The sequence below is a fragment of the Castor canadensis genome, chromosome 17, assembly GCF_047511655.1.
Source record: "Castor canadensis chromosome 17, mCasCan1.hap1v2, whole genome shotgun sequence".
NCBI lineage: Eukaryota > Metazoa > Chordata > Mammalia > Rodentia > Castoridae > Castor > Castor canadensis.
In genome coordinates, this window is record NC_133402.1 from 66,692,422 (window position 1) to 66,717,069 (window position 24,648).

The 24,648-nt window shown below is 45.0% G+C and overlaps 2 protein-coding genes across 2 annotated transcripts in view; both read left to right on the plus strand.

Moving 5' to 3' along the window:
• Positions 1-1,814: 1,814 nt before the first annotated feature.
• On the plus strand, positions 1,815-6,079 carry Zic1 (Zic family member 1). Its single transcript, XM_020153165.2, has 3 exons — positions 1,815-3,637; positions 5,036-5,199; positions 5,868-6,079. The coding sequence occupies exons 1-3, from the start codon at positions 2,656-2,658 to the stop codon at positions 6,063-6,065; spliced, it is 1,344 nt and encodes a 447-aa protein (XP_020008754.1). The 5' UTR covers positions 1,815-2,655; the 3' UTR covers positions 6,066-6,079.
• A 6,370-nt stretch (positions 6,080-12,449) lies between these two features.
• The window catches only part of LOC141418516 (uncharacterized), a 147,589-nt gene continuing 135,390 nt past the window's right edge, over positions 12,450-24,648 (plus strand). Inside the window, exons 1-2 of the mRNA XM_074059300.1 lie at positions 12,450-12,658; positions 13,396-13,899. Coding sequence (XP_073915401.1) covers positions 12,450-12,658; positions 13,396-13,899 — 713 coding nt within the window. The remainder of the gene's footprint in view (positions 12,659-13,395; positions 13,900-24,648) is intronic.

The following is a 24,648-nucleotide window of genomic DNA, read 5'->3' on the forward strand; positions in this document are numbered from 1 at the left end:
TCTGATTCAGCTGCAAAGAAGCCAAATGAAGTTAGAAACAAAGGGCAAATTGAAGGATTCCGACTCTTGGCTTTTTGTGTTTTCCTTACTAGAAAATAATTAGACCTAATGAATATGCAGACGTTAGGACTAAACCCTGGGCCGGGCTGCTGGGTTTTTAAAAACAGAGCTGAGTAGAACTGCAACCTTCACCCGCCCCGCCACCGCCCGCAGCCGTGTGCATTTTTTGAAATGCATAAATGTTGCTCGGTTTAATTGATTGAGTCACAGGGATTTTTTTTCCTGCTTTTAACTGCCATACTCCTCTACCTTTCAACAATCATTTTAATATATAGTCAATGGTTCTTTGTGGATGGGACAAAAAACAACTACGCGCAGTTGTTGAATAGACTTTGCGCTTGGCAAAGACAGGTTAATCGAGGGCCGCATCGCGAAAACAAGCGAGTGTTGTATGTTTGCACTGAATCCAAATGTCTGCATTTTCCTAACTAAATCAAAGGGAGTGTTATTTCTTTTTCTGCTCACTCATCTGAAGGTAAGTAAATTTTCTCTGGCGATCAAAAGCCTGGTCGGCAACAAAGACCGCGCCCGCTTTTTCCACCGTCCTGGTGTGGCGAGTTGCGGAATTTCAATAACTGTGACAAGGGTGACTGATTTGTGAACTAGAAAAGGTTTGAATGTCACAAAATTTACATTGGTCCTATCTATCGGGGATTTAAATACCAAAAAACTCTTCGGAATCTCTAGGGAGCTTTTGGGCAGCTCAGAGGAACAATGGCGCATTGGGAAATTTACAGTTTTACCTGAATGAAAGGGGCCCGGGATGGGAGCAGGAGTGCAGAGGGAGGGGGTTTGCGGGGACAGCCAAGGGAGACGAGGGGAAAGGAGAAAAGAGAAAAATAACACCAAAGAAGGAGCAAAAGAATATGGCAACAGCGTTTCCAATTTGCCACTTAAAAACCCAACAAGCCTCAATAACGGGGAAAGTTAGGCGCTCCCATCCACCTGTTTTTTTTTCTTTTTTGCAGGGGGGTAGGTCGGGGGCACGAGGAGGATACCTAATAAAAGTGGGAAAAAAATTGAGGATACCGGTTACCCGGAGAAATCACACATTTCTAAGTAAGGAGAATAGAGTGCCGCATTCTTCTGAGATCTTAAATTATAAATAGGAGGGGGACCAGGAAAGAAGGAAGCAAACTTCAAAAGGAGCAAATAACAAAAGCCTCCTTTGCTGCCCTTGGAGGGGGGATAGGGGGAGGAAAGAAAGGAAAGTTGCTGAATCGAGACATTCTGGAAGTGCCTTTGCTGTGTTTACCAGCCCCATCCCCGCCTCCTGCTCTCAGAGACGCCGGGAGTCTGTAGTCTCTCTCTAATCGCTCTGCGGAGAGCATGTTTGAGGAAGGACTGGAAAGAGAGGGAGAGAGAGAGAGAGAGAGGGAGAGAGAAAGAGAGAGATGAGGAGAGAGAGGAGGCAAGAGAGAAGGAGAGAGACTAGGAGAGAAGACAGAAGAGAGGGAAAGAGGAGGAGGAGGAAGAGAGAGAGAGGGAGAGAGAGAGGGGAGAGAGAGAGAGAGAAGGAATGAGAAGGAAAAAGAATCGTGGCAAAAAAATTTTTTTTCTTCCGTGAGAAGAGGGAAAAAATTTGGCAAAAAAAAAAAAAAAGTTGCTACTCCTGGCAGCCCTGTTTGTCAAAAGGGGATGTCAAGCGCTTTACAATACCTGGGATTGATGAGGCGGGCGGGCCAATGAGCGGCGCGCGGCGCCTCGGCGCGCCCTCCGTTGGCGCGGCGGCCGCGGGCGGGGGGAGCGCGGGCGGACCAATCAGCGGCCGCGTCGGCAGCACGTGACGCCTCCCCCTGCTCCCATTCATCAAGGGGGGGACGGTGTCGTCCTTTCAATTCATTTATCTGCAGGAATGATTGCTGCTATCAGTCTCGCGCTCACCGCCCGGCTGAGGAGGTGAAAGTTTCTCCCCAGGAAGATAAACCGCAAAAGACAATATTGTGCATGATTTGCGCCTTTTCTTTGGCTTTTTCTTTCTTCTCCCCCCCCCTTTTTTTTTTTGCAAAAAAGCAGAGAGGGGGAAAAAAGGAGAGTGAAGGAGCAAGGAGGCGAGCCTGAGAGAAAGGACAGAGAGAGAGAGAGAGAGAGAGAGAGAGAGACAGACAGAGAGAAGAAAGGGCGAGGGGCTAGTGAAGTGAGGAGGGGCGCGCAGCGCGCGGTGGAGAGAGAGCGAGCAGTCGTGGCTCTGGCGCTCACATTTCTCTATGCCACAAATCCGGGAAGTTTTCTTGGGGGGTTGAGATGCTCCATGCCTTTCCCCGGGCAGCCTTGACGCGAGGCCCTCGCGGCAGAGACTGAGCGGCGACAAAGTGCGACCCGGCCGGCGGGGTTGGAGCGGCGGGCGCCGGAGCCCGCCTTCCCCGCGGCCCGCAGCTGTCCGGTGTCCCCGCGCTCGGGCCGGGCGGGCGCCCGGACGCGCCGCGCCGCTGCCTGCAGGCTAAGACTTCGCTAGGTGGGTCGACTCCCCTCCCTCCTCCTCTTCTTCCTCCTCTTCCTCCGCCTCCCGTTCCTCCTCCTCCTCCTCCCGATTTTCCCTCCTCAGGCGAGGGTGGGGGGGGTGGGGGAGGCCGGGGCTTGCCCCGAGCAGCCACGATGCTCCTGGACGCTGGCCCCCAGTATCCCGCGATCGGTGTGACCACCTTTGGCGCATCCCGCCACCACTCGGCGGGCGACGTGGCCGAGCGAGACGTGGGCCTGGGCATCAACCCGTTCGCCGACGGCATGGGTGCCTTCAAGCTTAACCCCAGTTCGCACGAGCTGGCCTCGGCCGGCCAGACGGCCTTCACGTCGCAGGCGCCCGGCTATGCGGCTGCTGCGGCCCTGGGCCACCACCACCACCCGGGCCACGTCGGCTCCTATTCCAGCGCGGCTTTCAATTCCACGCGGGACTTTCTGTTCCGCAACCGGGGTTTCGGCGACGCGGCGGCGGCCGCCAGCGCGCAGCACAGCCTCTTCGCTGCTTCGGCCGGCGGTTTCGGAGGTCCACACGGCCATACGGACGCCGCGGGCCACCTCCTTTTCCCGGGGCTTCACGAGCAGGCGGCGGGCCACGCGTCGCCCAACGTAGTCAACGGGCAGATGAGGCTTGGCTTCTCGGGGGACATGTACCCGCGGCCGGAGCAGTACGGCCAGGTGACCAGCCCGCGTTCCGAGCACTACGCCGCGCCGCAGCTGCACGGCTACGGGCCCATGAACGTGAACATGGCCGCTCACCACGGCGCCGGCGCCTTCTTCCGCTATATGCGCCAACCCATCAAGCAAGAGCTCATCTGTAAGTGGATCGAGCCGGAGCAGCTCGCCAACCCCAAAAAGTCGTGCAACAAAACTTTCAGCACAATGCACGAGCTGGTCACGCACGTCACCGTGGAGCATGTCGGCGGCCCGGAGCAGAGTAACCACATCTGTTTCTGGGAGGAGTGTCCACGCGAGGGCAAGCCCTTTAAAGCCAAATACAAACTGGTCAACCACATCCGCGTGCACACGGGCGAAAAACCCTTCCCCTGTCCTTTCCCTGGCTGCGGCAAGGTCTTCGCGCGCTCGGAGAACCTAAAGATCCACAAAAGGACACACACAGGTATGGAAACTACTGTCCCACACTCTCCCCATACCCGGGCCTGAGACCCGAAATCCAAAGGTCTGGGGCTGGGACTCACAAACCCAGTCTGGGGGGTGGGGGGCGGCTATAGGTTCCGGTAGGCAGGCAACGCAAGTGTGCGGTGATTTTTTAGTTGGAGGCTGGGAAGTATAGAAAATCAGCGAGGGCGATGAGAAGGATCTGGGGATACAGATTTTTTTTTTCCTTTTAAATGACAAAAAAGAGCGAAGAAGTCAAACCTGGCTTGACCGAACGCTGGAAACCCAGGGGAGGTGGTCAGCTCCAAGTAGCGGTGGAGGCGCCAGTTGCTCCAGCTGTAGACAAATCTAAACTCTTGCTTGTGGCCAACATTCCCTCTCCACGACTTCTTTGAGGACATTGCTAAAGAAAAGATTGAGGAAGTTGAGGAGATGGGGTTAAAGGACCTAGAAAGAAACAAAACTGAAAGAGAAAGGAAGAAAAAGACGGGGTGGTGGTGGTAGAAGTAATTTGGGACCGTGGAGGGTTTTATAGATTTATGCATTTTTGGAGAGTCACATTTTAGTGGTGGCGGGTTTGAGAGAGGACCGAGGAGGGGAGTTAGGTTGAGTGGGGGGGGCGGTGTTTTTTTTTTTTTAAACACCGGATCCCCATGTTGGCCTTTAAAAATAAAGACAGGTCGAGAACCAGTGGTTTTTAAATTCGTCTTCACTAGGGCTACAGGCTGGGGCAAGCAGGAGACTTTCGGCCTCTTGTACCCACGAGGCCGGGAATCTGGTCACCCTCCTTATTTTGGTGTGCTCAGCAAATGTCGGAGGACCGCGCTTGGAACTTTGGGTTTAACGCGGGAGTAAGGAAGGAACTTGCACCTCTGGGCTCTCCCTCTCCAGATTATGCTGTAAAATGCGAGTGAATGGAGGGGGTGGAGGAGGCGACGAGAGGGTGCCACGCGTCGGGGAGGGGGGAGGGGAAGTAGGGAAGAGCTAAACCTCTAGAGAATCAGTTCTGAACAGAACATGAAGACTAGAAACCAGGAACAAAGTGGAAATATCCTCTATCCTGTGTATAGCCTTGGGCAGAAAAGTCATCCTCCAGACCTCCTGCCACTCAGTTTTAAAAAAACAAAATAAAACCCTACTACTACTATTACTAATGCAAATCAAAAATAAAATGTAGATCTACTTGAATTGAGAGTTAAAAAAGATGGTTAAGGTATTTATAATTGCACGGCAGATCTATGAATTTAAATCCCGGATTTTTAAAGCTTGCAAAGTGCAAATCCTGGGCCGCTGACCTTTTCGTTCATTTCTACTGTTTTAAATTTCTATTTGATTTTTGAACATGGCCACAGGATTTATTTTAATAAGACCCCCACCTCTTTCTCGCCTTTCGCACCAGGGGAGAAGCCCTTCAAGTGCGAATTCGAAGGCTGCGACCGGCGCTTCGCTAACAGCAGCGACCGCAAGAAACACATGCACGTGCACACGAGTGACAAGCCCTATCTTTGTAAGATGTGCGACAAGTCCTACACGCACCCCAGCTCGCTGCGCAAGCACATGAAGGTAAACGCCGCGCTCTCACCGCGCGCTTTCGAGGCCGGAGCCCTCTAGGCGCTCTCGGCCTGGGTCTCGCGGCAAGGGGCATCTGGGCGGCCGCTGGAGCCCGAGGAGGCAGGAAGGCAGCGGTTCCATTCTGTTGAGTCGGGCTGGGCAAAGGGATCGGGGCTTGGAAAAGAGAATAGGAGCACCCCAAGCAGTTCTACATTCTATTTTCTAATCGAAGCAAAAAAGAAGTGAGTCCTGGATCAGAGGCCGAGACTGGATTTGGCCCAGAGTTCGGAGTTAGGGCTGCAGCTGTACCTTAAAGTTGCAGAAGCTGCCGCCATAGCGGCTGGCCGTGTTGAGCCGGAGAGCTGGGGTCTTGCGCCCAGGTCTGAGCATTTGCGCCCCTTACCCTGGACCAGCAGAGTTGAGCGGGCGCACCCTTAGCCTTGTAGGCAGTAGCCTCCTTCGCAGGCCAGTTTTTCTTTTGTGAGTCCCTAGGACGCTAGTTCTGCCTGCAGCCTGGCCTGTGCAGGGTCAGGGAAGGGGAGCCCAGCCCAAATCCCAATGCTCGAGACTCCCAGGAGTCCGGGAGACTTGGGTCTCCAGGAGAAGGGGGGCACGCTGATTTCTGCTGCTCTGCGCGCGTGGCTCTTTATAGGCATTTAAAAGCAGCTCTGTTCCCGCAGGTGCACGAATCCTCCTCGCAGGGCTCGCAGCCCTCCCCGGCCGCCAGCTCGGGCTACGAGTCATCCACGCCTCCCACCATCGTGTCACCGTCCACAGACAACCCGACCACCAGCTCCCTGTCGCCCTCCTCCTCCGCGGTGCATCACACAGCCGGCCACAGCGCGCTCTCTTCCAATTTTAACGAATGGTACGTTTAAAATCAGAAACAAAACACGGAACCAAACCCTATTTAAGAGACTGATCTCACACTTAATACACAATATTATTCAAAGAACCCTGAGAATCAAAATAATCCCCCCCCCCACAGATCCCCACAATCCTATTTTTTTTAAACAGACCCAGGACCGAGTAACAGAGAGAAGGCATCCAACCTTTCCACAATTTGTTTTCACTTTCTTTCTTTTGCTAGGTTTTGGAAAAGGCTTGGGTAGCTGAGGGGCGAGAGGGGGGTCGAGGAGGAGGCGGCTGCCTGACCAAATGCCGCCAACCCCAAGGCCAGTTTCTTGTTGGATCACAACAGGCCTTCTTTGGGGCTTTGGCTGTTTTTTTTTCTTGGCATCGCTTTGTTGTAAATACAGAATTATTAGCTTAAAACTGTTCTGTTGGATTCTGTAAATAGTTATATCTCGGTTGGAGCGGGTGGGTGGGATCGTGGCGTTCTGGTCTTTGCATTGGGGGAGTGGGAGGGCCTGGGCGGGTGGGGGGGTAGGGGGAGGGGCGGGCGGCCGAAAGCCAACTGTTTGTACTGAATGGCAAGAATGTTCTAGTAAATGTGTACCAAAATGTGAATTACTTTGTACGGTTACAGTCTCCACGTCGACCTAACAATATTATTGGTATTAATGTGCTTTTTTTGTATAAAGTGCAAACATTTCGTCCCAAAGTCTGAGTACTTTAGTGCAGTAAAATGTTGTTTCACGTCCTGTCAAGAATTCGTATAGTACGAGCCTGGATCTACGTGTCAAACTGTTCCATTTGTTTATGTAAAGTGATATTAAAAAAGATATAAACTATAACTGTCCGTTGCTTTTGGCAAAAGACACAACCACGTAATGTAAATAATTCCTAGTTTCCATATTTATCCGCATGTAAAGGTCCGGTTTATCCATGTTACAGCTATTCAATATTTATGGCTAGAAAAACTCGTATGTACACTTTAGTTTCCAGAACTGTTTGGTAACCTTTCGTACCTTATTAAAGATTCTTAAATCTCAGTGATTGTGGTAGGAATTTCTTCTTCACACCCCACACCCCTCCCAGCAACCTGCTGCCTTTCATACCAGCCTTAGTGGGCCTCCGGAAAAGCCCTTTCGTCTCCCTCTCCTTCCCTTCCCGTCATTTCAGGTCGTATAAACGTGATAAATGAACGCTACCCTGCTGGCTCTCCGAGAGGGTGTAATTAGTATTTATATCAAAATTTATGAAACAAATTTTCGGCCGCAGTATAATTTAAATGACCTTTGCAGATATAGAATAACAACCATAAAAATAACAGAAATAGATTGCGCAGACGACATCAATATTAATGCAGGAGAACTGGGAGCCGCTTAGGGGCTGGCTTTGCAGCGTTGCAAATGAACTTGCTGCCAGTCGGGGGTTCCGCTGCCCCCCAAATTAAAATCCCCTAGTCTGAAACCAGATTGCAGATTTACAATATCATATTTTAAACTGCTGTCTTCAATTAAACCATTTATGGCCATAACTAATTTTCAGGATGTCAATACATGCTTTTCCAGGCCTTCCTTCTTTGCACAAAAGTAAACGTCCATAAAGCGTTTCACTTATATTTTTTGAAACGTGATGCTAATTTAAATTAATTACTTCCTATGATATGTTATTATTCCTATAATTTTGCCACCGTTATTAGTTCTCTCAAAAATACATCTAGAGGAGAGAATTATTTTATGTAATTTGATTATCTTTCTATCTCTTTTATTTATTTCTCATTTACTTAAGAAATTCGTTCCATTGGCTGGCGTTGATACAGTAAATTTGTAAATGAGGAGACAATATAAAAAATCTAAATTACTTGTGCTTAATGACTGTGGCAGAACGCCTTTTCTCTAAATCAGATTGTCTTTCTTGCAGTTAAGTTTGATAGATTTGCAAGCTATGCTGCTTCCTCGAAGTTAGCTTCGCTGGTAGGAAAGCAGGCTTCTTTGTCTCTGGTTGTAGCTTGCATGATCGCCCCATTAGGCAGACAACCTAGCCAGAGATCACAAATCAGACCCTTGGCTATGGCTGCAAGGGTGTGGATGTGTTAAAGCAGGCAGCAGGAACTGGCCTCCATGAGAGCCAGGAGCAACTGTTTCTTTACAAGTTGTATTCAGGAAGTCACCCACCAAAGTAGGAGAGGCCCTTAAATTCCTCACATCTGTTTTAAAGCTATTTTGATTTTTTTCCAGATTATACTACTGACCAATTACAAAGTAAAAATGTTATGTTCTCTTTAAAAGTACTTTACTGACTTGATCCTTTCATTTCTTGTTATTTGCATTTGTTACTTGTAGTCAATAAAGTCTTATTTGCTGAGGAAGGAACTGGCTCCATTTCCGGTAGCACATGAAAAACTGTGGCTAGGGATGTTTAACTTAAAAAAAAAAATTGCTCTGATTACAACAACAATATTGGCCTTTCATGAAAAGAGCGCCACCTTGCAAAATCTGCTGAGATTTGAGAATGGTGAATCCCTAAACAGGAATTGCTGCTACTTACAAAAATTTGTGAGGCCCCAAATTGACCCTATACAGCTATGGAGGTTTGAAATTGATTAACAGTGTAGTGTTAGAAGTGACTGTAGACATGGAGCCCAATAGTTACAAATAGAAAGAAGAATAAAGATAGCTCATCTCTCTAGGAAAGATAACAGCTCAATTAATAATCCTTCTTCTTTTCATTAGAGATAAGGATGTCTGGGAACCTGGTCTGAGTATCATAATCATAGTACTTTTGTAATCTTGTCAGTGCATTTAAGACAGTAGTATATGAGTTTATCTTTGCTTTGACCATTCCTAACTCCAAGTTTGAAATTATAAGTGACTCATTATTTGTTATGTACCTAATGCCTCTTTTGGTTTAATAGCATAGTGTGTTAATTAAATATCATACTATGACATGATTTATGCAGAATATTTTAAAAGATAAATTTTAGAGGTAAATGTTTATTTCAAAATGACTTCATATTTCAAATATTTATTTAGACTTTGGAGGTCGAATAATTTTTAATAACCATTTGAGGAGTCCTCTCTGTGTGTTTATGAATAATCTCATAGCAAAAATACTTTCATAATTCAAGCCTACATTTATGGCAACCCTCTTCTGCATTCTGTCCCCCAACACCCACCACAAAGAAGTCATTAATGATGTAAGTCACCAAAAATAATGTTTCAAACTTAAATGTAGTCTATTATTTTGCCTGGTACCTTTAATGTCTGCTTCTTGAGATGCATTCTTCATACACTTCTTCATGGGCTATTAGGTTTTGAAATACATGAATGTGAACAGCGAAATATATTGTTAGACTCTATTTAGCAGGAGCTGAAGATGCTGCAAATGGCTGGTTTCTGTGTGTCGCTGTGGATTTTGATTTAGGCAGAAGGCCTTACTGGTTCATATTGTGACTGCATTGTATTCTGGATACTATCAAATGATTAGAACATCTAACAAGTTATTAAAATGTTATTTTGTGTCAACAGAAAATGCCTGAGTATAAGCAATCATATTTGAGAGATGAAGAAAAATGAGTTGTGGGGTGTGTGTACAGTTATAGAGCAAGAATATAAATATACAAGCACCATTCATATGGGGCTAGATAATTTCCAAACATTCCAGACCCTTTGTTTTCTTCTTCAAAAGCTACCCCCAACTGCTTGAAGCATTTGCAGCTGATGATTTTGATTTTTTAAAGTCAAGCATTCAAGTTAACCTTTAAGCAGCAAACTACCTCCAAAAGAAAGATGTAACCTTTCAATTGCCCCCATCTGCTTATCATTTTTTTTTTTTTGGGCTTTAGCTGACAATGAAAATAGCACTAACCTTCTTTCCTGATGGGCTTGGCATTTAGATGTTTTCATTTGTTGATTGTAAAGTTTTTTTAGAACTTTTAAAGGGTTGGCAACACAAGTATATTCCCAAACACCTCGCCCAGCCCAAGTGTAAAACAGTGTCCTTTGTGAGTCATTGCTGGTGGAGTTGGAACCTGAGAATAATAATTTCCAGGAAGTGACTTAGAGAAGGCCTTGGGTCCTGAAGTGTGTATTTAGTTTAAGACATTTTGAGAACTAACTGTATTTGGTCTAGCATTCTCGAAGGCTCTGCACTTGTGTTCTTAAATCATTTGTGGGCTAGATATGAAGACCTCAGATTTTGCACATTTCCAACTTACATTTCTTTCCTTTTCAACTTAAAATACTCATTACGCCTCTTCTTTAGGTACAGACATCTCACCTTCCTCTAGTATCAGCTGTAGTTCTCAGAACTATGTATTCATATAATGAAGAAAAAAGTTGTTTTTCTTAAAGATGATGTTGGTATCACTCTTTGGTTTTACAATTCTTGAAAATAGAGTGGCAATGGAATGATTGATCCTGTTTATTCTAGTCTAGCCGCTAAAGGCTTGCTTTACCCATAATGCTTTACCTTTTAGCTTTGAAACCACCCCCCTCACTTTCTGTAATATTTGGTCATTTAAACTAGTTAGACATAGAAAGTAAGATTGTTATGGGGTAACTGTAAGTAATATTTGTTTTTCAAATGATAACCACTAGTTTGGGGGTAAGAAGTAAGAAACTGTGTTAATACCTTGTAACATGTCATATTAAGGCTCCTTTCTCAAAGTCTGTTGGAAATATAATGTCTCAAGATACACAAATCATGAACAATGTTCTCCTTTAATCTATGCAAGGCTGTCTCTCCCTTAGCAAGAGGAAACAACGTATCAGGCCAACATGAGGGGCTATTTTTACTTTGCAATCTGTCATCAGTTCCTAAGGTTGATTTCCACTTTAGAGTGAGGAACTAAAACGGGATGAAGTTTCCAATTGATGCTAGACAACAGGTGAGTTTTTTAAGACCAAGAAAGCGGGTTTAGCTATGCCTGGAAATGATGTTTGGCGGTGAAGATGGACAGTATTTTGGCTGCTCTGATGGTGGTGGGGCGTCTCTGTCAGCACGTGCGGGTGAAGGCATGGCTTGGGAGTTCCAAGGTGACAGGTCTACTTACAACAAACTCAAGAGTCAACTATTGCGCGTGAGTACAGACGCACTGCAATCATATCTTTAAGAACAAGAACAACAAAAACCACTTTTTCAAAGACATTGGACCTTAGCAAACTTTTTAAAAAAATTTTCATTTTTTTGTCCTTTGTGTAACAATTCCCATGAAGCTACAGAAAACCCAGACATAACAGGGCAAGGGAAGCTTATATTGCGATTCTTACAAAGAAAAAACCAAAAATTCCGTCCTTCCGGGAAAATCTTAGCTTTGGGCAAAGGCAAAGTTACAGAAGACGCAAAGCCGGGCAAAGCGTGAGTTGGAGTGAGGCGTGCCAAAGCGAATTATTATTATTATTTTTTTTACCTTGGAGAATTTCTCGAAGCCTTGGGGTGGGGGTGGAGGGTGTGTGTGTGAAGAGGATACAGCGAGATCCCTCACCGCACCTCCACCGGTGGCTCGGCCATCTGCTCTTGAGGGCCCTCCGGCGACACCCCGCCACCCCGCGGGGCGCTTTCCAAATCTGCACCGCGGGCCCGGGCTGGGCTGGACGCGCAGTGCGCACGCGCGGCCCGTGGCCTTGGTTCCACGTGCTGGTGAATATTCATGAGGCGCCCCCGCCCTTGGCGGGCAGATTTGGGTACAGCGCAGAAGCTCCAGCCTGCGAAAGTCCCTGGCTGGGCTCCCAAAATAGTAAGGCAGGGAAGCTGCACGTGTTTGTTTTCAAACCGCGCTGGTTTAAGTGAGTTCACAATGCCAGCAGAGACTCCAGCAACCCGCGGCCTCGGCCGTGGGATGGAGAGAGACCTGGCAGGCAGGCGCAGCCTTCCTTTCCCCCTAAGGCCCGGGGCTGTGAGTTGCCTGAACTCCAATGGGCCACACATCTGTAAAGCTGGGCTCCTGGCTTTACACCATATCCACTCAGTCCTCCTCCTCTTACTCCCTCCAGTCTGGGGGCTGGCACCCTGGCTGCTTTCACAGCCCCATGCTCCTAGGAGCTGTCCCCTGGCCTCTAGACAGAGCCAGAACCGAGATGTCAGGGGCTTGGCACTGGGGATTTTCTAGGGCTTGCCCTCCTTCTTTATTCAGCTTCAGGTCTGGATGTCTCTCCTCTCTCCTTCCTCCTCCCTTCTCTGTCCTCCCTTCTCCCTCTCCCTTTCCCCTCTCTCCTCTTCCTGTCTCCCTCCCTCCCATTTCTCCCCTCTCTCCTTACCCCCTCCCTATAGATCTCCAGCACCCCATTTAGAGAAGTAGGAGCTATTTACTTGGACAGCCATTCTAAAGTCTTCACTCCAGTCTTCCCAAATATTAGTCAGCTTCCTTGTCTGCCAGTTGAGGCACTCCTGTTAAGCTCATTGCGCTTAAAGCGATGCAAACGCGATCGTTAGTGAAAAATGGCTTTGGCCCAGAGACCAGAAAGTGTGGGGTTTGTAGAGAGAAACCGGAGCCCAAGCTTTCTTATCCTAGTGACTTTTTTGGAGTTCTGCACAATGCATGGTATTTTGTTGCCAACGCATTATTTTCAGAGGAAATAACCTGTCTGATGGAGAGGCCAACATCCGTAAACAAAGGAGAGAGGTAGTGGCATTGACCTGTAGAGTTATGCCTTTGGGTATTTTGGTTAAAACACTGGGTCCCATGATGATAGAAATGCCGCCAACGGGTTCTATTCCTCCTTTGGGTTTTCTTTCATTTTGTGGAGCTCACACCTGAAACCTTCCTTTCTGCCAAAAGTAGAGGCCCGGCTCACTGCCCAGTTCACACTGCAGTCTAACCTAGAGCAGGACCCACCCGTGCCAGTTCCGAAATCCTAGAGCTGTAGAATCCTTTCACCTGACGGCCACCCCTTGCCAAATCTTCATGTTGACCTTGAGGCCGCAGGGAGAGGTGTTGGTTCTTGCCAGGACCAGGCCTTTCTTCCCAGCTAGCCTAGCAACTCGATGCCAAGTTAGCTAACCAGTCTGAGCGTTCCATAATGCGGGGATGGTCAGAGCTGACTGAGCTTTGCTTGGGCTCTTTGCCTTCCTCACCACTCCTCTGTGGACCTGGCACAAGTCACTCCTTCCCTCCTCCCGGTGACAGTGAGCAAAGTGATTTGAGTACGAAGGTTCTAGTTCTCCTTCCCTAGAGGCCAGCGTCTGGTCAGGAACCTAGAAACCCTGAACTCCTGGCACAGGGCCCACCCCAGAAGAAACCTCTCGGCGACTTGGGTCTTTCTGTGTTTGAATATGAGGGCAAGGAGATTGATCTAGACTCTCCAGACACCTAGCTGATGTTGAAGAATTCCTCGCTACTGTGGGGCTTTCTCTGAACAGAAAGCTCAAACACAGCGTGCATTTACGCGCCTTCCCGAAAGACCAAGGCCTAAAGAACCCTTTTCATTTGGCGAGGGGCTTGCGGCAAGGGAGGGGAGGGGCGGGATTGGGTTGGGGTCTGCACACACCGGCCCGCCTCGCGGACTTGCCTGGCTGCTCAGCTTGGCCTCCAGCGACCGCGCCAACAAGGCGGTTGTCCTTTCCAGGACCGGAGAGTGGGGACGCCCCTTCCCCGCCCCCCGGCGTCCTCGGGGTCGGCGCCAGAGCCCCAGAGACCCGAAGGTTCTGGCTCAATGGCGGCCAGGCGGGCTCTGGGGCCTTCCCGGGCCAGGCCGAGTTAATGTGTGGAGGCGGCAGTGGGGAATGTGGGCGCCAAGGGAAGGGGTCCCCAAACTGCACAGGCGCGTTAGCCCCTGCCCAATGGCCTGTCTCGGATAGGACTGACTCTTTCAGCCCGGCCTCTCTCATCTGCCAACCTTGTCCGAAATCTAGACCCCAGCCCTGGTAAGTCGAGTTCTTCTGCCCACCGCTCCTGCACCTTTCCAGCGGCCGCGGCCCGCAACTGCGTGCGCGCGCGTGGCCTGAGGCGCGCGCCGCAGAGTTGGGGTGGATTTGGAGCAGCCACATCAATTCAGCCTTAGCTGCTGGGGTGTGTGAACTCTAAGGGCAGAATGGTCAGGGGTGTATTTGCTTTCCGCAGTGCAGCCTGAGCAAAAAGGCCCAGCCCCGCTCTCCTGAGTCCTCTCTGGCCCAGTGGACACCAAAGCTGTCTTTTCAAAGTAATCTTTCTGCGGGTCTCTAAAGGGTGGCGGGGCAGCGCGGAAGATTTGTCTCTTTCCTTGAATCGCAAAGGTCAACAAAATTTACTCCTGGTTTCTATTGGAATGTTGTGAAATGATCACTGTAATTACTATTTTAAAGTTAAGGTTTCTCTGCGTCATAGCTTCTCAAATATACATGCCTTTTGAGCACACTTTAACAATTACCTTGTGCACTAACACCACTCCCTTCTCACTGGAAAAACAATGTGTGTGCAGTTGTATTAGGACACACATGTCCCTAATGTGAAGAAAGAAGGAAAGAAAGAAACAGAATTTCTTGTTGGAGCTCCAGCTCTCCTTTATTGCTCTGTGAAAGATGGATTTTTTTGGGGGGGAGGGGAAGCAGGGCGCTGGAAGAGGGCTTTTGAACCACTCTGCCCTGTTGCACGGGTCTGACCTTTGGCTGACACGGCCACGGAGCGGGCCGGTCGTTAACGAGGATTTGAGACATTAGACGTTCGAGCTGGGCGTGTAAACCCACGCTCTGAATCCAGATTTCACTGAAATTAGTGTTCTAGGAAATGATCTTTCTAAGTCTTAAGGCTTAACCAAGTGTCAGGCAGGCCCAGCCGATCCGCTGTATGAAAAGAGCAGCGAAGGAGAGCGGGTAAAAGGCACCTTCCTAGCCCCTCTCAATAGATAAATCATAAGAAACAAGGAGCACCACAAACTGCAAAACCTTCTTTGAATAATTTCTGAAACGCCTCAGGCCTCCACGTCGAGGCGATGCTTATAAATAAGGCTAATCTTCTAGGGAATTCCGTTCTGAGAAGTCCTAACACCAGGCAGTGTTGTGCAGACAGTGGCACAGTTATGGCAATACTTTTTTTCTTTCTTTCTGTTTTACTCTCAGGAGTGTGACTATTTATATTGGCCAGGCACTAGGGTACTTAGGGTGGGAATAGTCACAGGTTTTAAAGCCTTTTAAAAGTTGACGCGTCTCGATTTAATTCGGCTTGATTCATGCCCAGACTTTGGGGCCCAGAGAAGGCTGGCTGGCCACAAAGTCCCCTTCCTTGTCGCCGCGGGTGAACCTGCAGTGCCTGAGTCTCACAAATGGGATGGCAGCTGGAGACGTCTCTGTGGTGACGGGACAAGGAGGTCACTTGCTCAGAGAGTGTGGCGGGTCCCTTGGCATGTATTGTGATATCAACTCGGGGAAAGTGTCCTTTTATTGAATCAAGTTGTCACTAAAACTCTAACTTTCAAAAAACGAATCCCCAGAAAATGTTTTCTTCTCCCCCCGCCCCAATTCCTCAAGAACAGAACCGCTAACTGCTCCCAATTGGAGAGAGGGAAGACCTCTCCGGCCAGGAGTTCCAGCCTCTCCCGGGTGGAAGCGGGAGGGGGAAGGGAAGTCGCGGTGTGGTTTTGTGCCCGCAACGCTCCGTAGCCTGCTTCCTTCAGCGGCTGCCTGGGGAGGGAGGGAATTCCCGCGGCCGCGCCGTTTTCCACACCTGAGTGTTGGCCTCCGCCTCCGGGTTTTGCCGGAGCCGTGTAGGGGTTATTCCTGGGACCCGAATTTATTACTGGAGAAAACGACAATAATCAGTTTTTTTTTACCTCAAATCTTTGCACAAGGAGTCTCCCTCCACCCCCTCCTGTTCTCTGGCTGTAGCCAAAAAGATGGAAATTCAAGGAGAAAGGCAACTGCTGTCATTAAAAAAAAATAACCTAACTTTGAAAGCAAGGAATCTGCGAAGAAAAACCAGTCTCAGAAACCTACGTTGAAGAAATAGAGACAGGACAGGGCGCATGAGAGCTTCAGGATTTTTCCAGACCCTGTTCGACTTGGACTCAGGTCCAAGAATGGGCCGAGGTCTCCCCAAACTTAGGTCTCTTGAGCTTAAACTATGGACTACTCCACGGGTTCAAAACACTTCTGTGTACGTTAGAGGCCGAGGCTCCTTCGAAAAATCAAATCTTTCTATTATCTTGAGAACTCTCCAACTTGGGAGGGTAGTGAAACCCTGGAGGAAAGGTGAGGAGGAGAGTGAGAAAGGAAGGTAAGGTTGAGGAGGGCGGGAGAGGAAAGAGAGAGCAAAGATTGTTGGCGAGGTCCAGTTCATTTTCCCCCTGGGGCGGGTTCCAGTCACTCCTTCAGCCAGCTGGCAATCTCCAGCAACCAGAGCTCGGGCTGGCAAGGAACTCCCCGGGTAGCCACTTCCAAGTTGTGTGGACCTGAGGCTGAAACGGTGGTTTCACTTCTTTCTATCGACACATTTTTGGAGTCAGTACAAAATAACATTACCTTGACTTTGTAAGAATGGAAGAAATAGAGGAAGCGCTTTTGAACCCTTACCCCCGTGTGGCCCCAGAAGTCTGCACCAAATTTGGGCCTCCAGATCTGGTCCCATCTGGGGTGCCCGCCCGTCCCCTGGAGCTCAACGTTGACGTTCTAAAACCAACTGGATTTTGGTGCTGGCGCCCAAGGGAAGCTCATTCGCCCTCTCTGGGGTTTTCACCAGCCCTGCCCAGGGGTGCTTCTTCCTGGCAGTCCAGGCTCGGGGCAGGAGGGTTCAGGGCCTGACGCAGGCAGCGAGGCTGCTGACGTCAGGAGCCCCCTGACCGGAGGAACCCCAGCCCTGGCCACAGGCGCCCAGCGCGGCATCATTAATTACCAGTCACTAAATGTGCAAAGAAAGCTATCCAGGCGGCAGGCCATCCAGGCGGCAGGCCATATATATGGTTTCCTTTGGAAGGGGGTAGTGTGAAAGAAAAAAGAGAAATGGAAAGAGAAACAGATTCCGTTTTTCTAAGTGTGGTAACTGAATTCTCACCCTCCTCCCTCCAACTCTACCCCAGCGTGCGCTCTTTTGTAGGGGAGCCGCATCACTCTTCACCTGGTTGGGGGGATTTGAGGTGGAAGTGCCAATATTTGTTCACAAAGAGACAGCGTCCTTACAAAAGCTCTGCAGACCCAAGCCTCGGGGACTTGATCGCCCCTATCAGCAGAGAAGGCACCGCTTGCTCACGTTGAATCTAGGGTGCTCTGTCACCTGTGCCATTTGTTCTCAGCCTTAGCCCAGGTCTGCGGTCATTACTGTTTAATAAAAAGGAAACTCCCCCCCCCGCCCCGACACACTAATAGGGCCAAGATAAACGAACAGTGCAGTCCGATTTCAGCAATGAACTTGCTGTTTGTAACATCAGAAGGAACGTTCACCTTTCCCCTCTTGTTTTCAAAGGAATTAGAATAACTAGAATAAGACAGATTTTCAGACAAATCAAGCACTGACTCTTCAGGATCTGCACCAGTTCTCTCTCCAGGTCTAATACATTTTCAGAATCCTTCTTGTGAGGGTCATTGCCGAGCAAACAGGCGGAGCAGGGTCATTGGGAGGCGAATTCGCTCTTGGGCTCTTCCCTGCAAAGAAAAAAAAAAAAACATTCATAATGGAACTCCACAGGTGACAGTGCAGAAAATTTCTGGGAAAATAGCAAAGTTTAAATTAAGTTTAAAAATCTGCCTAAATTAAGAGTTTTTTTTAAATAAGAAGGAACAATTTGCAAATTCAAACAACTTGAGTATTATTTATTATAACGAAAATCCTTGAAGTTAGCAAATTGAATTAAAAACTCCTTTGGAAGATCTTGTGTATAAGAATACAACTTACATGTATCACTGTGTATTGTCAGCAAATAGCAGTTCTTAAAAATATAAAATTATTTTCATAATTATGAATGTAAAATGTATTTGTCAGTACTTACAGGGTCAGAATAAAAAGTCTTTCTCTAGTTATAAAAAACGGTCAGAGAAGTACTTTACAAGTTTACTGTTTGACAGAGAGAAAGCAATGGTAAGATTTTCAATTTTTTGAAAACTTTTAGAACACTGTAGACTGACTTTGATTAAGCATTATGATGGTGATGATTTTATTCTACAATTGGGAATTTATTTTAACCTGTAATTATATGGTAAACACATTTACAATGATGCCACAGAAATACACAACTATTATTTTATATATGTAATGAATAAAACAGTTCATTCTTAAATAAATTATGACATATTTATTTGTATATTTCTGAAGAAAAATTTTAGAAAATTTGAATGATCACAATAATAATTGTACAAAATTCCACAAATGTGCACTAATAATAATTTCCTGGATTTTTGTATTTAAAATAGTCAAAAAAGACTGCTGTACACACACAAAAAAATGAAATGAAAAGAAATCTCATTTAAGGTAAACAAAAACAAGCAAAGTTTCAACCTCTGAAGTTTTTTTTTCATTAATGATTGTTACCTATTGCTATAACTTGTAATGCCTATATTTTCATTAAAATTCCAAAAGTATGGGTTAACTACATTTTGAAAAATTGAAAAATATTTGGAGCTGAGGACAACAGTTAATCAGCCTTCAGTGACTTCAGTGCTGTGTTTCTATTTTATGTACTACCTCTTTTATATCCAATAAATCTTTCCAGAGGGCTCTGCTATTTTTAGTACAGTGGGCTGAAATTTATGGGTCTAAGACATATTCCAGACTACGTGTACAACACTGTGGCTGGGAAAAACCCCCAAATATCCACTACATTAAAAAAGTCAGCTAATATCATGATGACTCCAAAAGCAATAAATATTTATAGATTTATGGACATAATTAAAGTGGTGAATTTCAAGGTCATTACATGTGTTTGTGTATGCCTTTAAATAAATTATTTGCACAATGCAGACATCATTCTGTGATTTTTGGTGCTGCATGTCATGACTTTACTTTCTGACCTGGTGAAGTTAGTTGATACTCTGGGCTCTCAGCTTTTTGCCTGTGAACATTAGTGCACTGGACAAAAAGTTCCCTAAATTTTTACACAGTTCTCAAAGCAGTAATTTGGCTTACTTATACTTGTGGGTCAAAGGAAAAAAATCTTAAAATAAAGTTTTATTTATGAAAAAAAACCAAGGTAATTGCTTAATTGATTTGGACAGAAATACATTTGACTAGAAATTCCTATTGAACACCTCATTGTTGAGGTCCTTCTTTCCTGAGAGTCCTTTTTGTTTTTTTTTTTCAGAAGTATGCACTTTATTAAGCATGGAAGGATAGATACCCCCAAACCTATCTTTCTTTCAGTTTGAAAATAAAATATGAATTATAAAACACATTTTTCCTAAACCAGGGGGAGGGATACAAGCAGTACTAAAGTCCTTTGGTGCAGTGTAAACTTGGCTCTGTACTTGCGTAAATAGACATAAAATGTGTGCAATGGAAGTCTGTCCACATCCCACTTTGTACAGTAAGAGGACAGTGGAAGAAACTAAATATATTGAGTATGTTATTTAAGCTACAGGTTCTGCGTTTGTTCCTTCTTACATACCTGTCAGCTGACTAATTAACCGATCAACTCAGGATCAATTAATTGATTATTAATGAGCCCAATAAGCTTACATGACAAACACGGTCATCGTCGTTGTGACTATGGCACATGAAAAATAAATTCTAAATGCTTTTCTTCCCTCCAGGAATATAATAGGAGAGATAAATAGAGTTAAAATAGAAACTCAAATATGTTATTTGCCTTAAGGAAAAAAACAAAATAGGATTGGGGATTTTTTAAACTTTTTTGTTTCTCTTTGGAAGATACTGTGTGTCACTTGCTTTTTTAGATAAGAAAAAATATATCCCAAACTTTTTCTTCCTCTCTCCTTTGTCCACTACTTCTTCCCTCCTTCTCCTCCTCCCCTTCCTCTTTTTCTCCACCTTGCTCTGGGACCTGAGTGAGTACAAAGTTTTCAAAAGACCTTTCTCAGACCTTCTGCCTGAATCTTCCCAGGGCTTTGTCTGTTGAGGGCAGGTTTGTTTGAGAGTCCATCTTCTGTCAGCTAGCCTGGACTCCTATAAATGGGCTTGGGCTCTAAGAATTCTGGACTCTGGGGAGAGTGTGAGGTCTTTAGCTCCTAGGTTGCCCATTTTCATGGCTGAAATAGGTCAGACCAAGCAGAGCTCTACTTCTGACAACTCCAGGCAAATACTTAGAAAAGGACGCTCAGTGGTCACCATTTAGACTTGCAGAATTTCTGGCTCATATTACTTGTTTGATCTAAATAAAGTTTCTTTTGTTACTAATAATCAGCCTTTTCTTGATTTTAATATAGTTCATTTATTCATTTATATTCTGTTTTTTAATATTTGCTGTAGAAATGTCAGCATACTAATTGTTCATGACTGTTCAGTTTGCTCTGAAATATTAAGCCCTGTTCTTTTCTTTCCCTGAGGCAGAGTTGATTCTCTGGCAATATTTTCCAGGAAAATTTTATGTTCTCTTTATAACATCTAATAGTCACACCATGGAACCAAAGAATAATTCATGTTCTCTGAGACTGGTTGCATTTAACTACTATAAAAGCTCTAAGTAGGACTAGCCTATAATGAATGAAAGAAGTAGAAATAACTCATGAGTTTATGTAGAGTTCGGATTCCTGTTTTTTTCCCTCTGTTGTGGTACTTTGGACCCATTGGGGAGTGGAACGACACAGACCAGTCTGATTAGTACTTCTTCTTTTCCTAAGAGGATTCCAGCGGGCAGGTTTGCAAAGTATACTTGAGGACTTTATTTTGTGTTTTATTATTTGCATGTGGTTCTTATCCTCTTTACAAAAAAAAAAAGGTTCTCAGCAATTTTAATGTACACAAAAATAGAATAATATAACAAACCTCCTTTACATACCTTCTACATTTATCAACTCCTGGTCCATCTGGTTTTGTTGATACTGCCATCTACTATTCTCCCAAGACTATTTTGAAGCACAGCCTAGACATCCTGTTACTTAATAAGTAAATATTTATTACTTAACCAACATAGCTAATGCTTGCTACAAAGCAAAGTGCTTTTGGAAGGCAGCTAGTGTGATTTTTAGACATGCCGTCTAATTTGAGCTCTTGGATTATTAGCTCTGGGGCTCTCAGAGGGAAAGAATAATTCAGTACATTATCTTCATAATCATTGAAAACAGAAGCTTCAAGTGGAACATCTCAGAATTCCCAGAGTCCAGTAGTTATAAAGGACTCAGAATAATTCACTCAAAAGTTTCTGAGTTCAAGGTGTGATGACTAAGAATTTCTTTTTTTAGAAAAAAATCATAATGAACTTGTTCGGGTATAGAAAGAACTCTTGTACTTGAAAAACTTTCACTAAAAACTTTTGGATTTCAGCTTCAAACTGCCTTGAGCAACCTCAAAATTAGCAATAAAACAATAACATGAGTTCATGTGATTTACAAGTAATGTTTTCTTATTACATCAGATGAAGCCATATGTTGGGGTTATTTTATTTTTAAGAAAGGGAGCATTTTTCTTTTAGAGACCTATGCTGAAGTGACACATCTGGAATTTGCATCCCTTGGATGCAAGGGAGTGAGTGAATTCAAGAACTTAGACTTTTGATTGCTGGGTGATGGATAGTTGAGCACTTGTGATAAAATTCACTCCACTTCTGTGAGTGTCTTAATTTTTGAATAAAGTAGTTAAAATGAAATTAAGGAGATAGGAAAAAACCTCATCAAAATATCAATCTAATAATCAGCAGAGAAGTGAAAAGGTAAATGAAAATATTTGTAATTTAAAATTATAAAGTTTAATTTTTCCTCATAACAAAAGACCTTATTTTTCTCATGCTGAATAGTCTAGGTGTTCACGTGGATGACCCAATGGACCACCCACCTCCTTGGTTTTCACTTACATAAAAATAATTCCTCTGATTTCAATAAGGGATAATATTTTTCTGCACATCTACATATTAGATATCAATTCCACATCTGTCGTAAGAAAAATATTGTTTAGTAATTTAAATTTGTGGTTACTTTGCCATCAAAATTGCTCTGATGTCTATGGAAAGATCTAGTTAATACACTCCACTTGTTGCAATTATGACAGAATCTATCTTAGGATGTGGCAAAGATAAGGCTAGTTCTAGAGTTTAAAATGAGATTGTTACGGTGTAATGGTGGGCCTTCCACTTTCTTGGTACTATGCATGGACCTTTGAAGTTAACCCCTTCTCATTGATTGTGTCTTCTTCTAGAACCATCTGCCTTCTGACTCACTTCTGGCCCATTCCTACAAGAAAACACATCAACATTCTAGCTATCATCCATCATGGAATTTGGGATTAAATCATAATTTTCAGACTTGGGTTTTTATGGTGGCTTTTATTTTTATTTGGCGTCACCCCTCCCTATCTTCTAACAAGATCTGAAATATTAGGGATGTGAACAAATAAACCTTTCTAAGTAGCAAATTCGTCTTCTTCTCTACCTTCATCCTGCCCACACATTGGAATTCTTAGTCTTCCTTCTCTTGCTGGCTGTAACCAGGTTTTCCTGTCTGCGGCGCAAACCTCTTCTAGATTCCTGTGTAGATTCTCCTAGGAGACCAGGGTCTCAGAAGCAGTCTAGTGCTTTCATCCTTGGAGCTGGGTCCTGGCCCACATAGGTCTGTGAGTAAGTTCTTTGTACAGCACTCAGAAATCGTAACTCATCTCACCCTGTTATGTTTGGTACAACAGATCTTCGTTACCAAACTATATCTGCTGGTGCCATGCTTGGAAGGCATGCATTGTGTTGATTACCTTCCCTCATCCACCCTTTGTAGTCACGTGAGCTCTCTCTAAGCCTATTTTCTCAGAGGACTTGCATTAGAGTCACCTAGGGGGTGTGGGTTAAAAATTCATCCTCCTGGGCTTTAGGTCAAGTCCAGTGAGTCAATATGTCTGAGTTAGAGATGGTGATTTGGGTCTGCCCTTCAGCAGAGTTCATGAAGTCTGAAAATCATTGACAAACTTCAGACCGGGCTCTTAGATTTGAGTTTTCTTTGGGTCCAAGTTTTCCTTTTTCTTTCTCCTGCTTCTATTGCTGTGATTTGAAAATGCTTGTCTGCAGTTTGAGTCTGGAATTGTTAGAGGTTCAGGAAAATACAAAGCAAAACCCTGGATTGGTTTTTAGCACATAAGGCTGGTTGTCTTGTACATAGTGCTTACGTTACTATCGTTCCCCTTACAGCAACCCACAGTCTTAGAATAGGAACATGAACATGATATTAATAATAGTAATGTGCACGAAATTGCCTTTTAAAAAGTAAAAAGCACCTCATAAATACAATGTATTATTTAACAAACAGTCAGTTAATGAACTCATAGTGTATTTGGGGGCACTGTACAATTTGCTCCCTGAATGTAGTACAAAGAAAATGAAGAACATATTTTCTGCTCAAGGGAAACCCACAATGAGTATAATGTGAACACATAACACTACAGGAAAACAATTGGAAAGAAATGTACCTGCTTCACATCCCAAAGACACTCTTAGTTATATAATTCTCTGTGACCTAGGAGATTCAGAGTAACTGTGTATTCACATATCAACCATTGTATCTGTTGGTGTATCTATGATACACAGTCATCTCTGTCAAACTTCCACTACCCACTCTCTCTGTGTTTCTCTGTCTTCAATGCGAATTTGATACAATTAGACCATAAGTTCTACAGCCGTGAGGACTCTTGTCTGTTTTGTTCATGGGTACATTTCCAATGTCCAAAACAGTTTCGCTACATAACAGATGTTCTATAACTACTTGTTGACTGACTGACTCACTTACTGAATGAATGAAATTAATCAGAAAATATTTCCTAAGGTGGTAAGTGTAGGAGACAAGTCGCAGGTGCTCCTAGTTTGGTTGGGAGTGGTTTCATGGAGGGAGATTGCTGTGCTACAAAATAGAATTGATCTATTCATTTCAGTCAGTCTGCTAAGGAATGACCCAGTAACCTGTGACTTGTGGTGGTGGTAACTGATTTTCTGGCTCAGAGAAGTCTGAGACTTTTAAGTGTGACTTAATTTGGTTTGGAGATGTAAACATGGGAGAGATTTTTGGATTGGAAAATTTCTTCCTTTAGACATTATCTCTGTTTGCATAGATAAATATGTTAGATAATTGCATACATTTGCCATATCTTGATAGATGTTGTTCAGGTGTAGCAAAGCCTCCTTTGTAATTCAATTTTTCAATCTATGTGGGCAAAGATAGAGAGATTTTCTCTGAAAAATTAATAAGTGAGGGTACTCAAATTTGAATTGACTATTGATAATAAACCATTTGCACAAGACAGAACTTGAAATACATCTAGAAATATAATTGACAACCTTTGATCTGCATTTTGTCTGAAATTTTACTTGTTAACTAATTGCACACAGTCTGTATCCCAATACTGAAGAACAGATATTATAAAGCTGCAATTTCCAACTTTCCTTTCTTCCTTTCTCTCTTCCTTTCTTCCTTCCTTCTTTCCTTTCTCTCTCTCTCTCTCTCTCTCTCTCTCTCTCTCTCTCTTTTTGGGTGGTACTGGGGTTTGAACTCAAGGCTTTCACATTTGCGAGGCTGGTGCTTTACCACTTGAACCATACCTCCAGCCCTTTCTTCCCTGTGGTTATTTTA

What these genes read in the sequence shown, in the direction of transcription:
- Zic1 (XM_020153165.2), top strand. Translation starts at nt 2,656, where the DNA reads ATGCTCCTGGACGCTGGCCCCCAGTATCCCGCGATCGGTGTGACCACC. An exon ending in CCACAAAAGGACACACACAG is followed by an intron (nt 3,638 to 5,035) that starts GTATGGAAACTA and finishes CTTTCGCACCAG; the next exon opens with GGGAGAAGCCCTTCAAGTGC. An exon ending in CGCTGCGCAAGCACATGAAG is followed by an intron (nt 5,200 to 5,867) that starts GTAAACGCCGCG and finishes CTGTTCCCGCAG; the next exon opens with GTGCACGAATCCTCCTCGCA.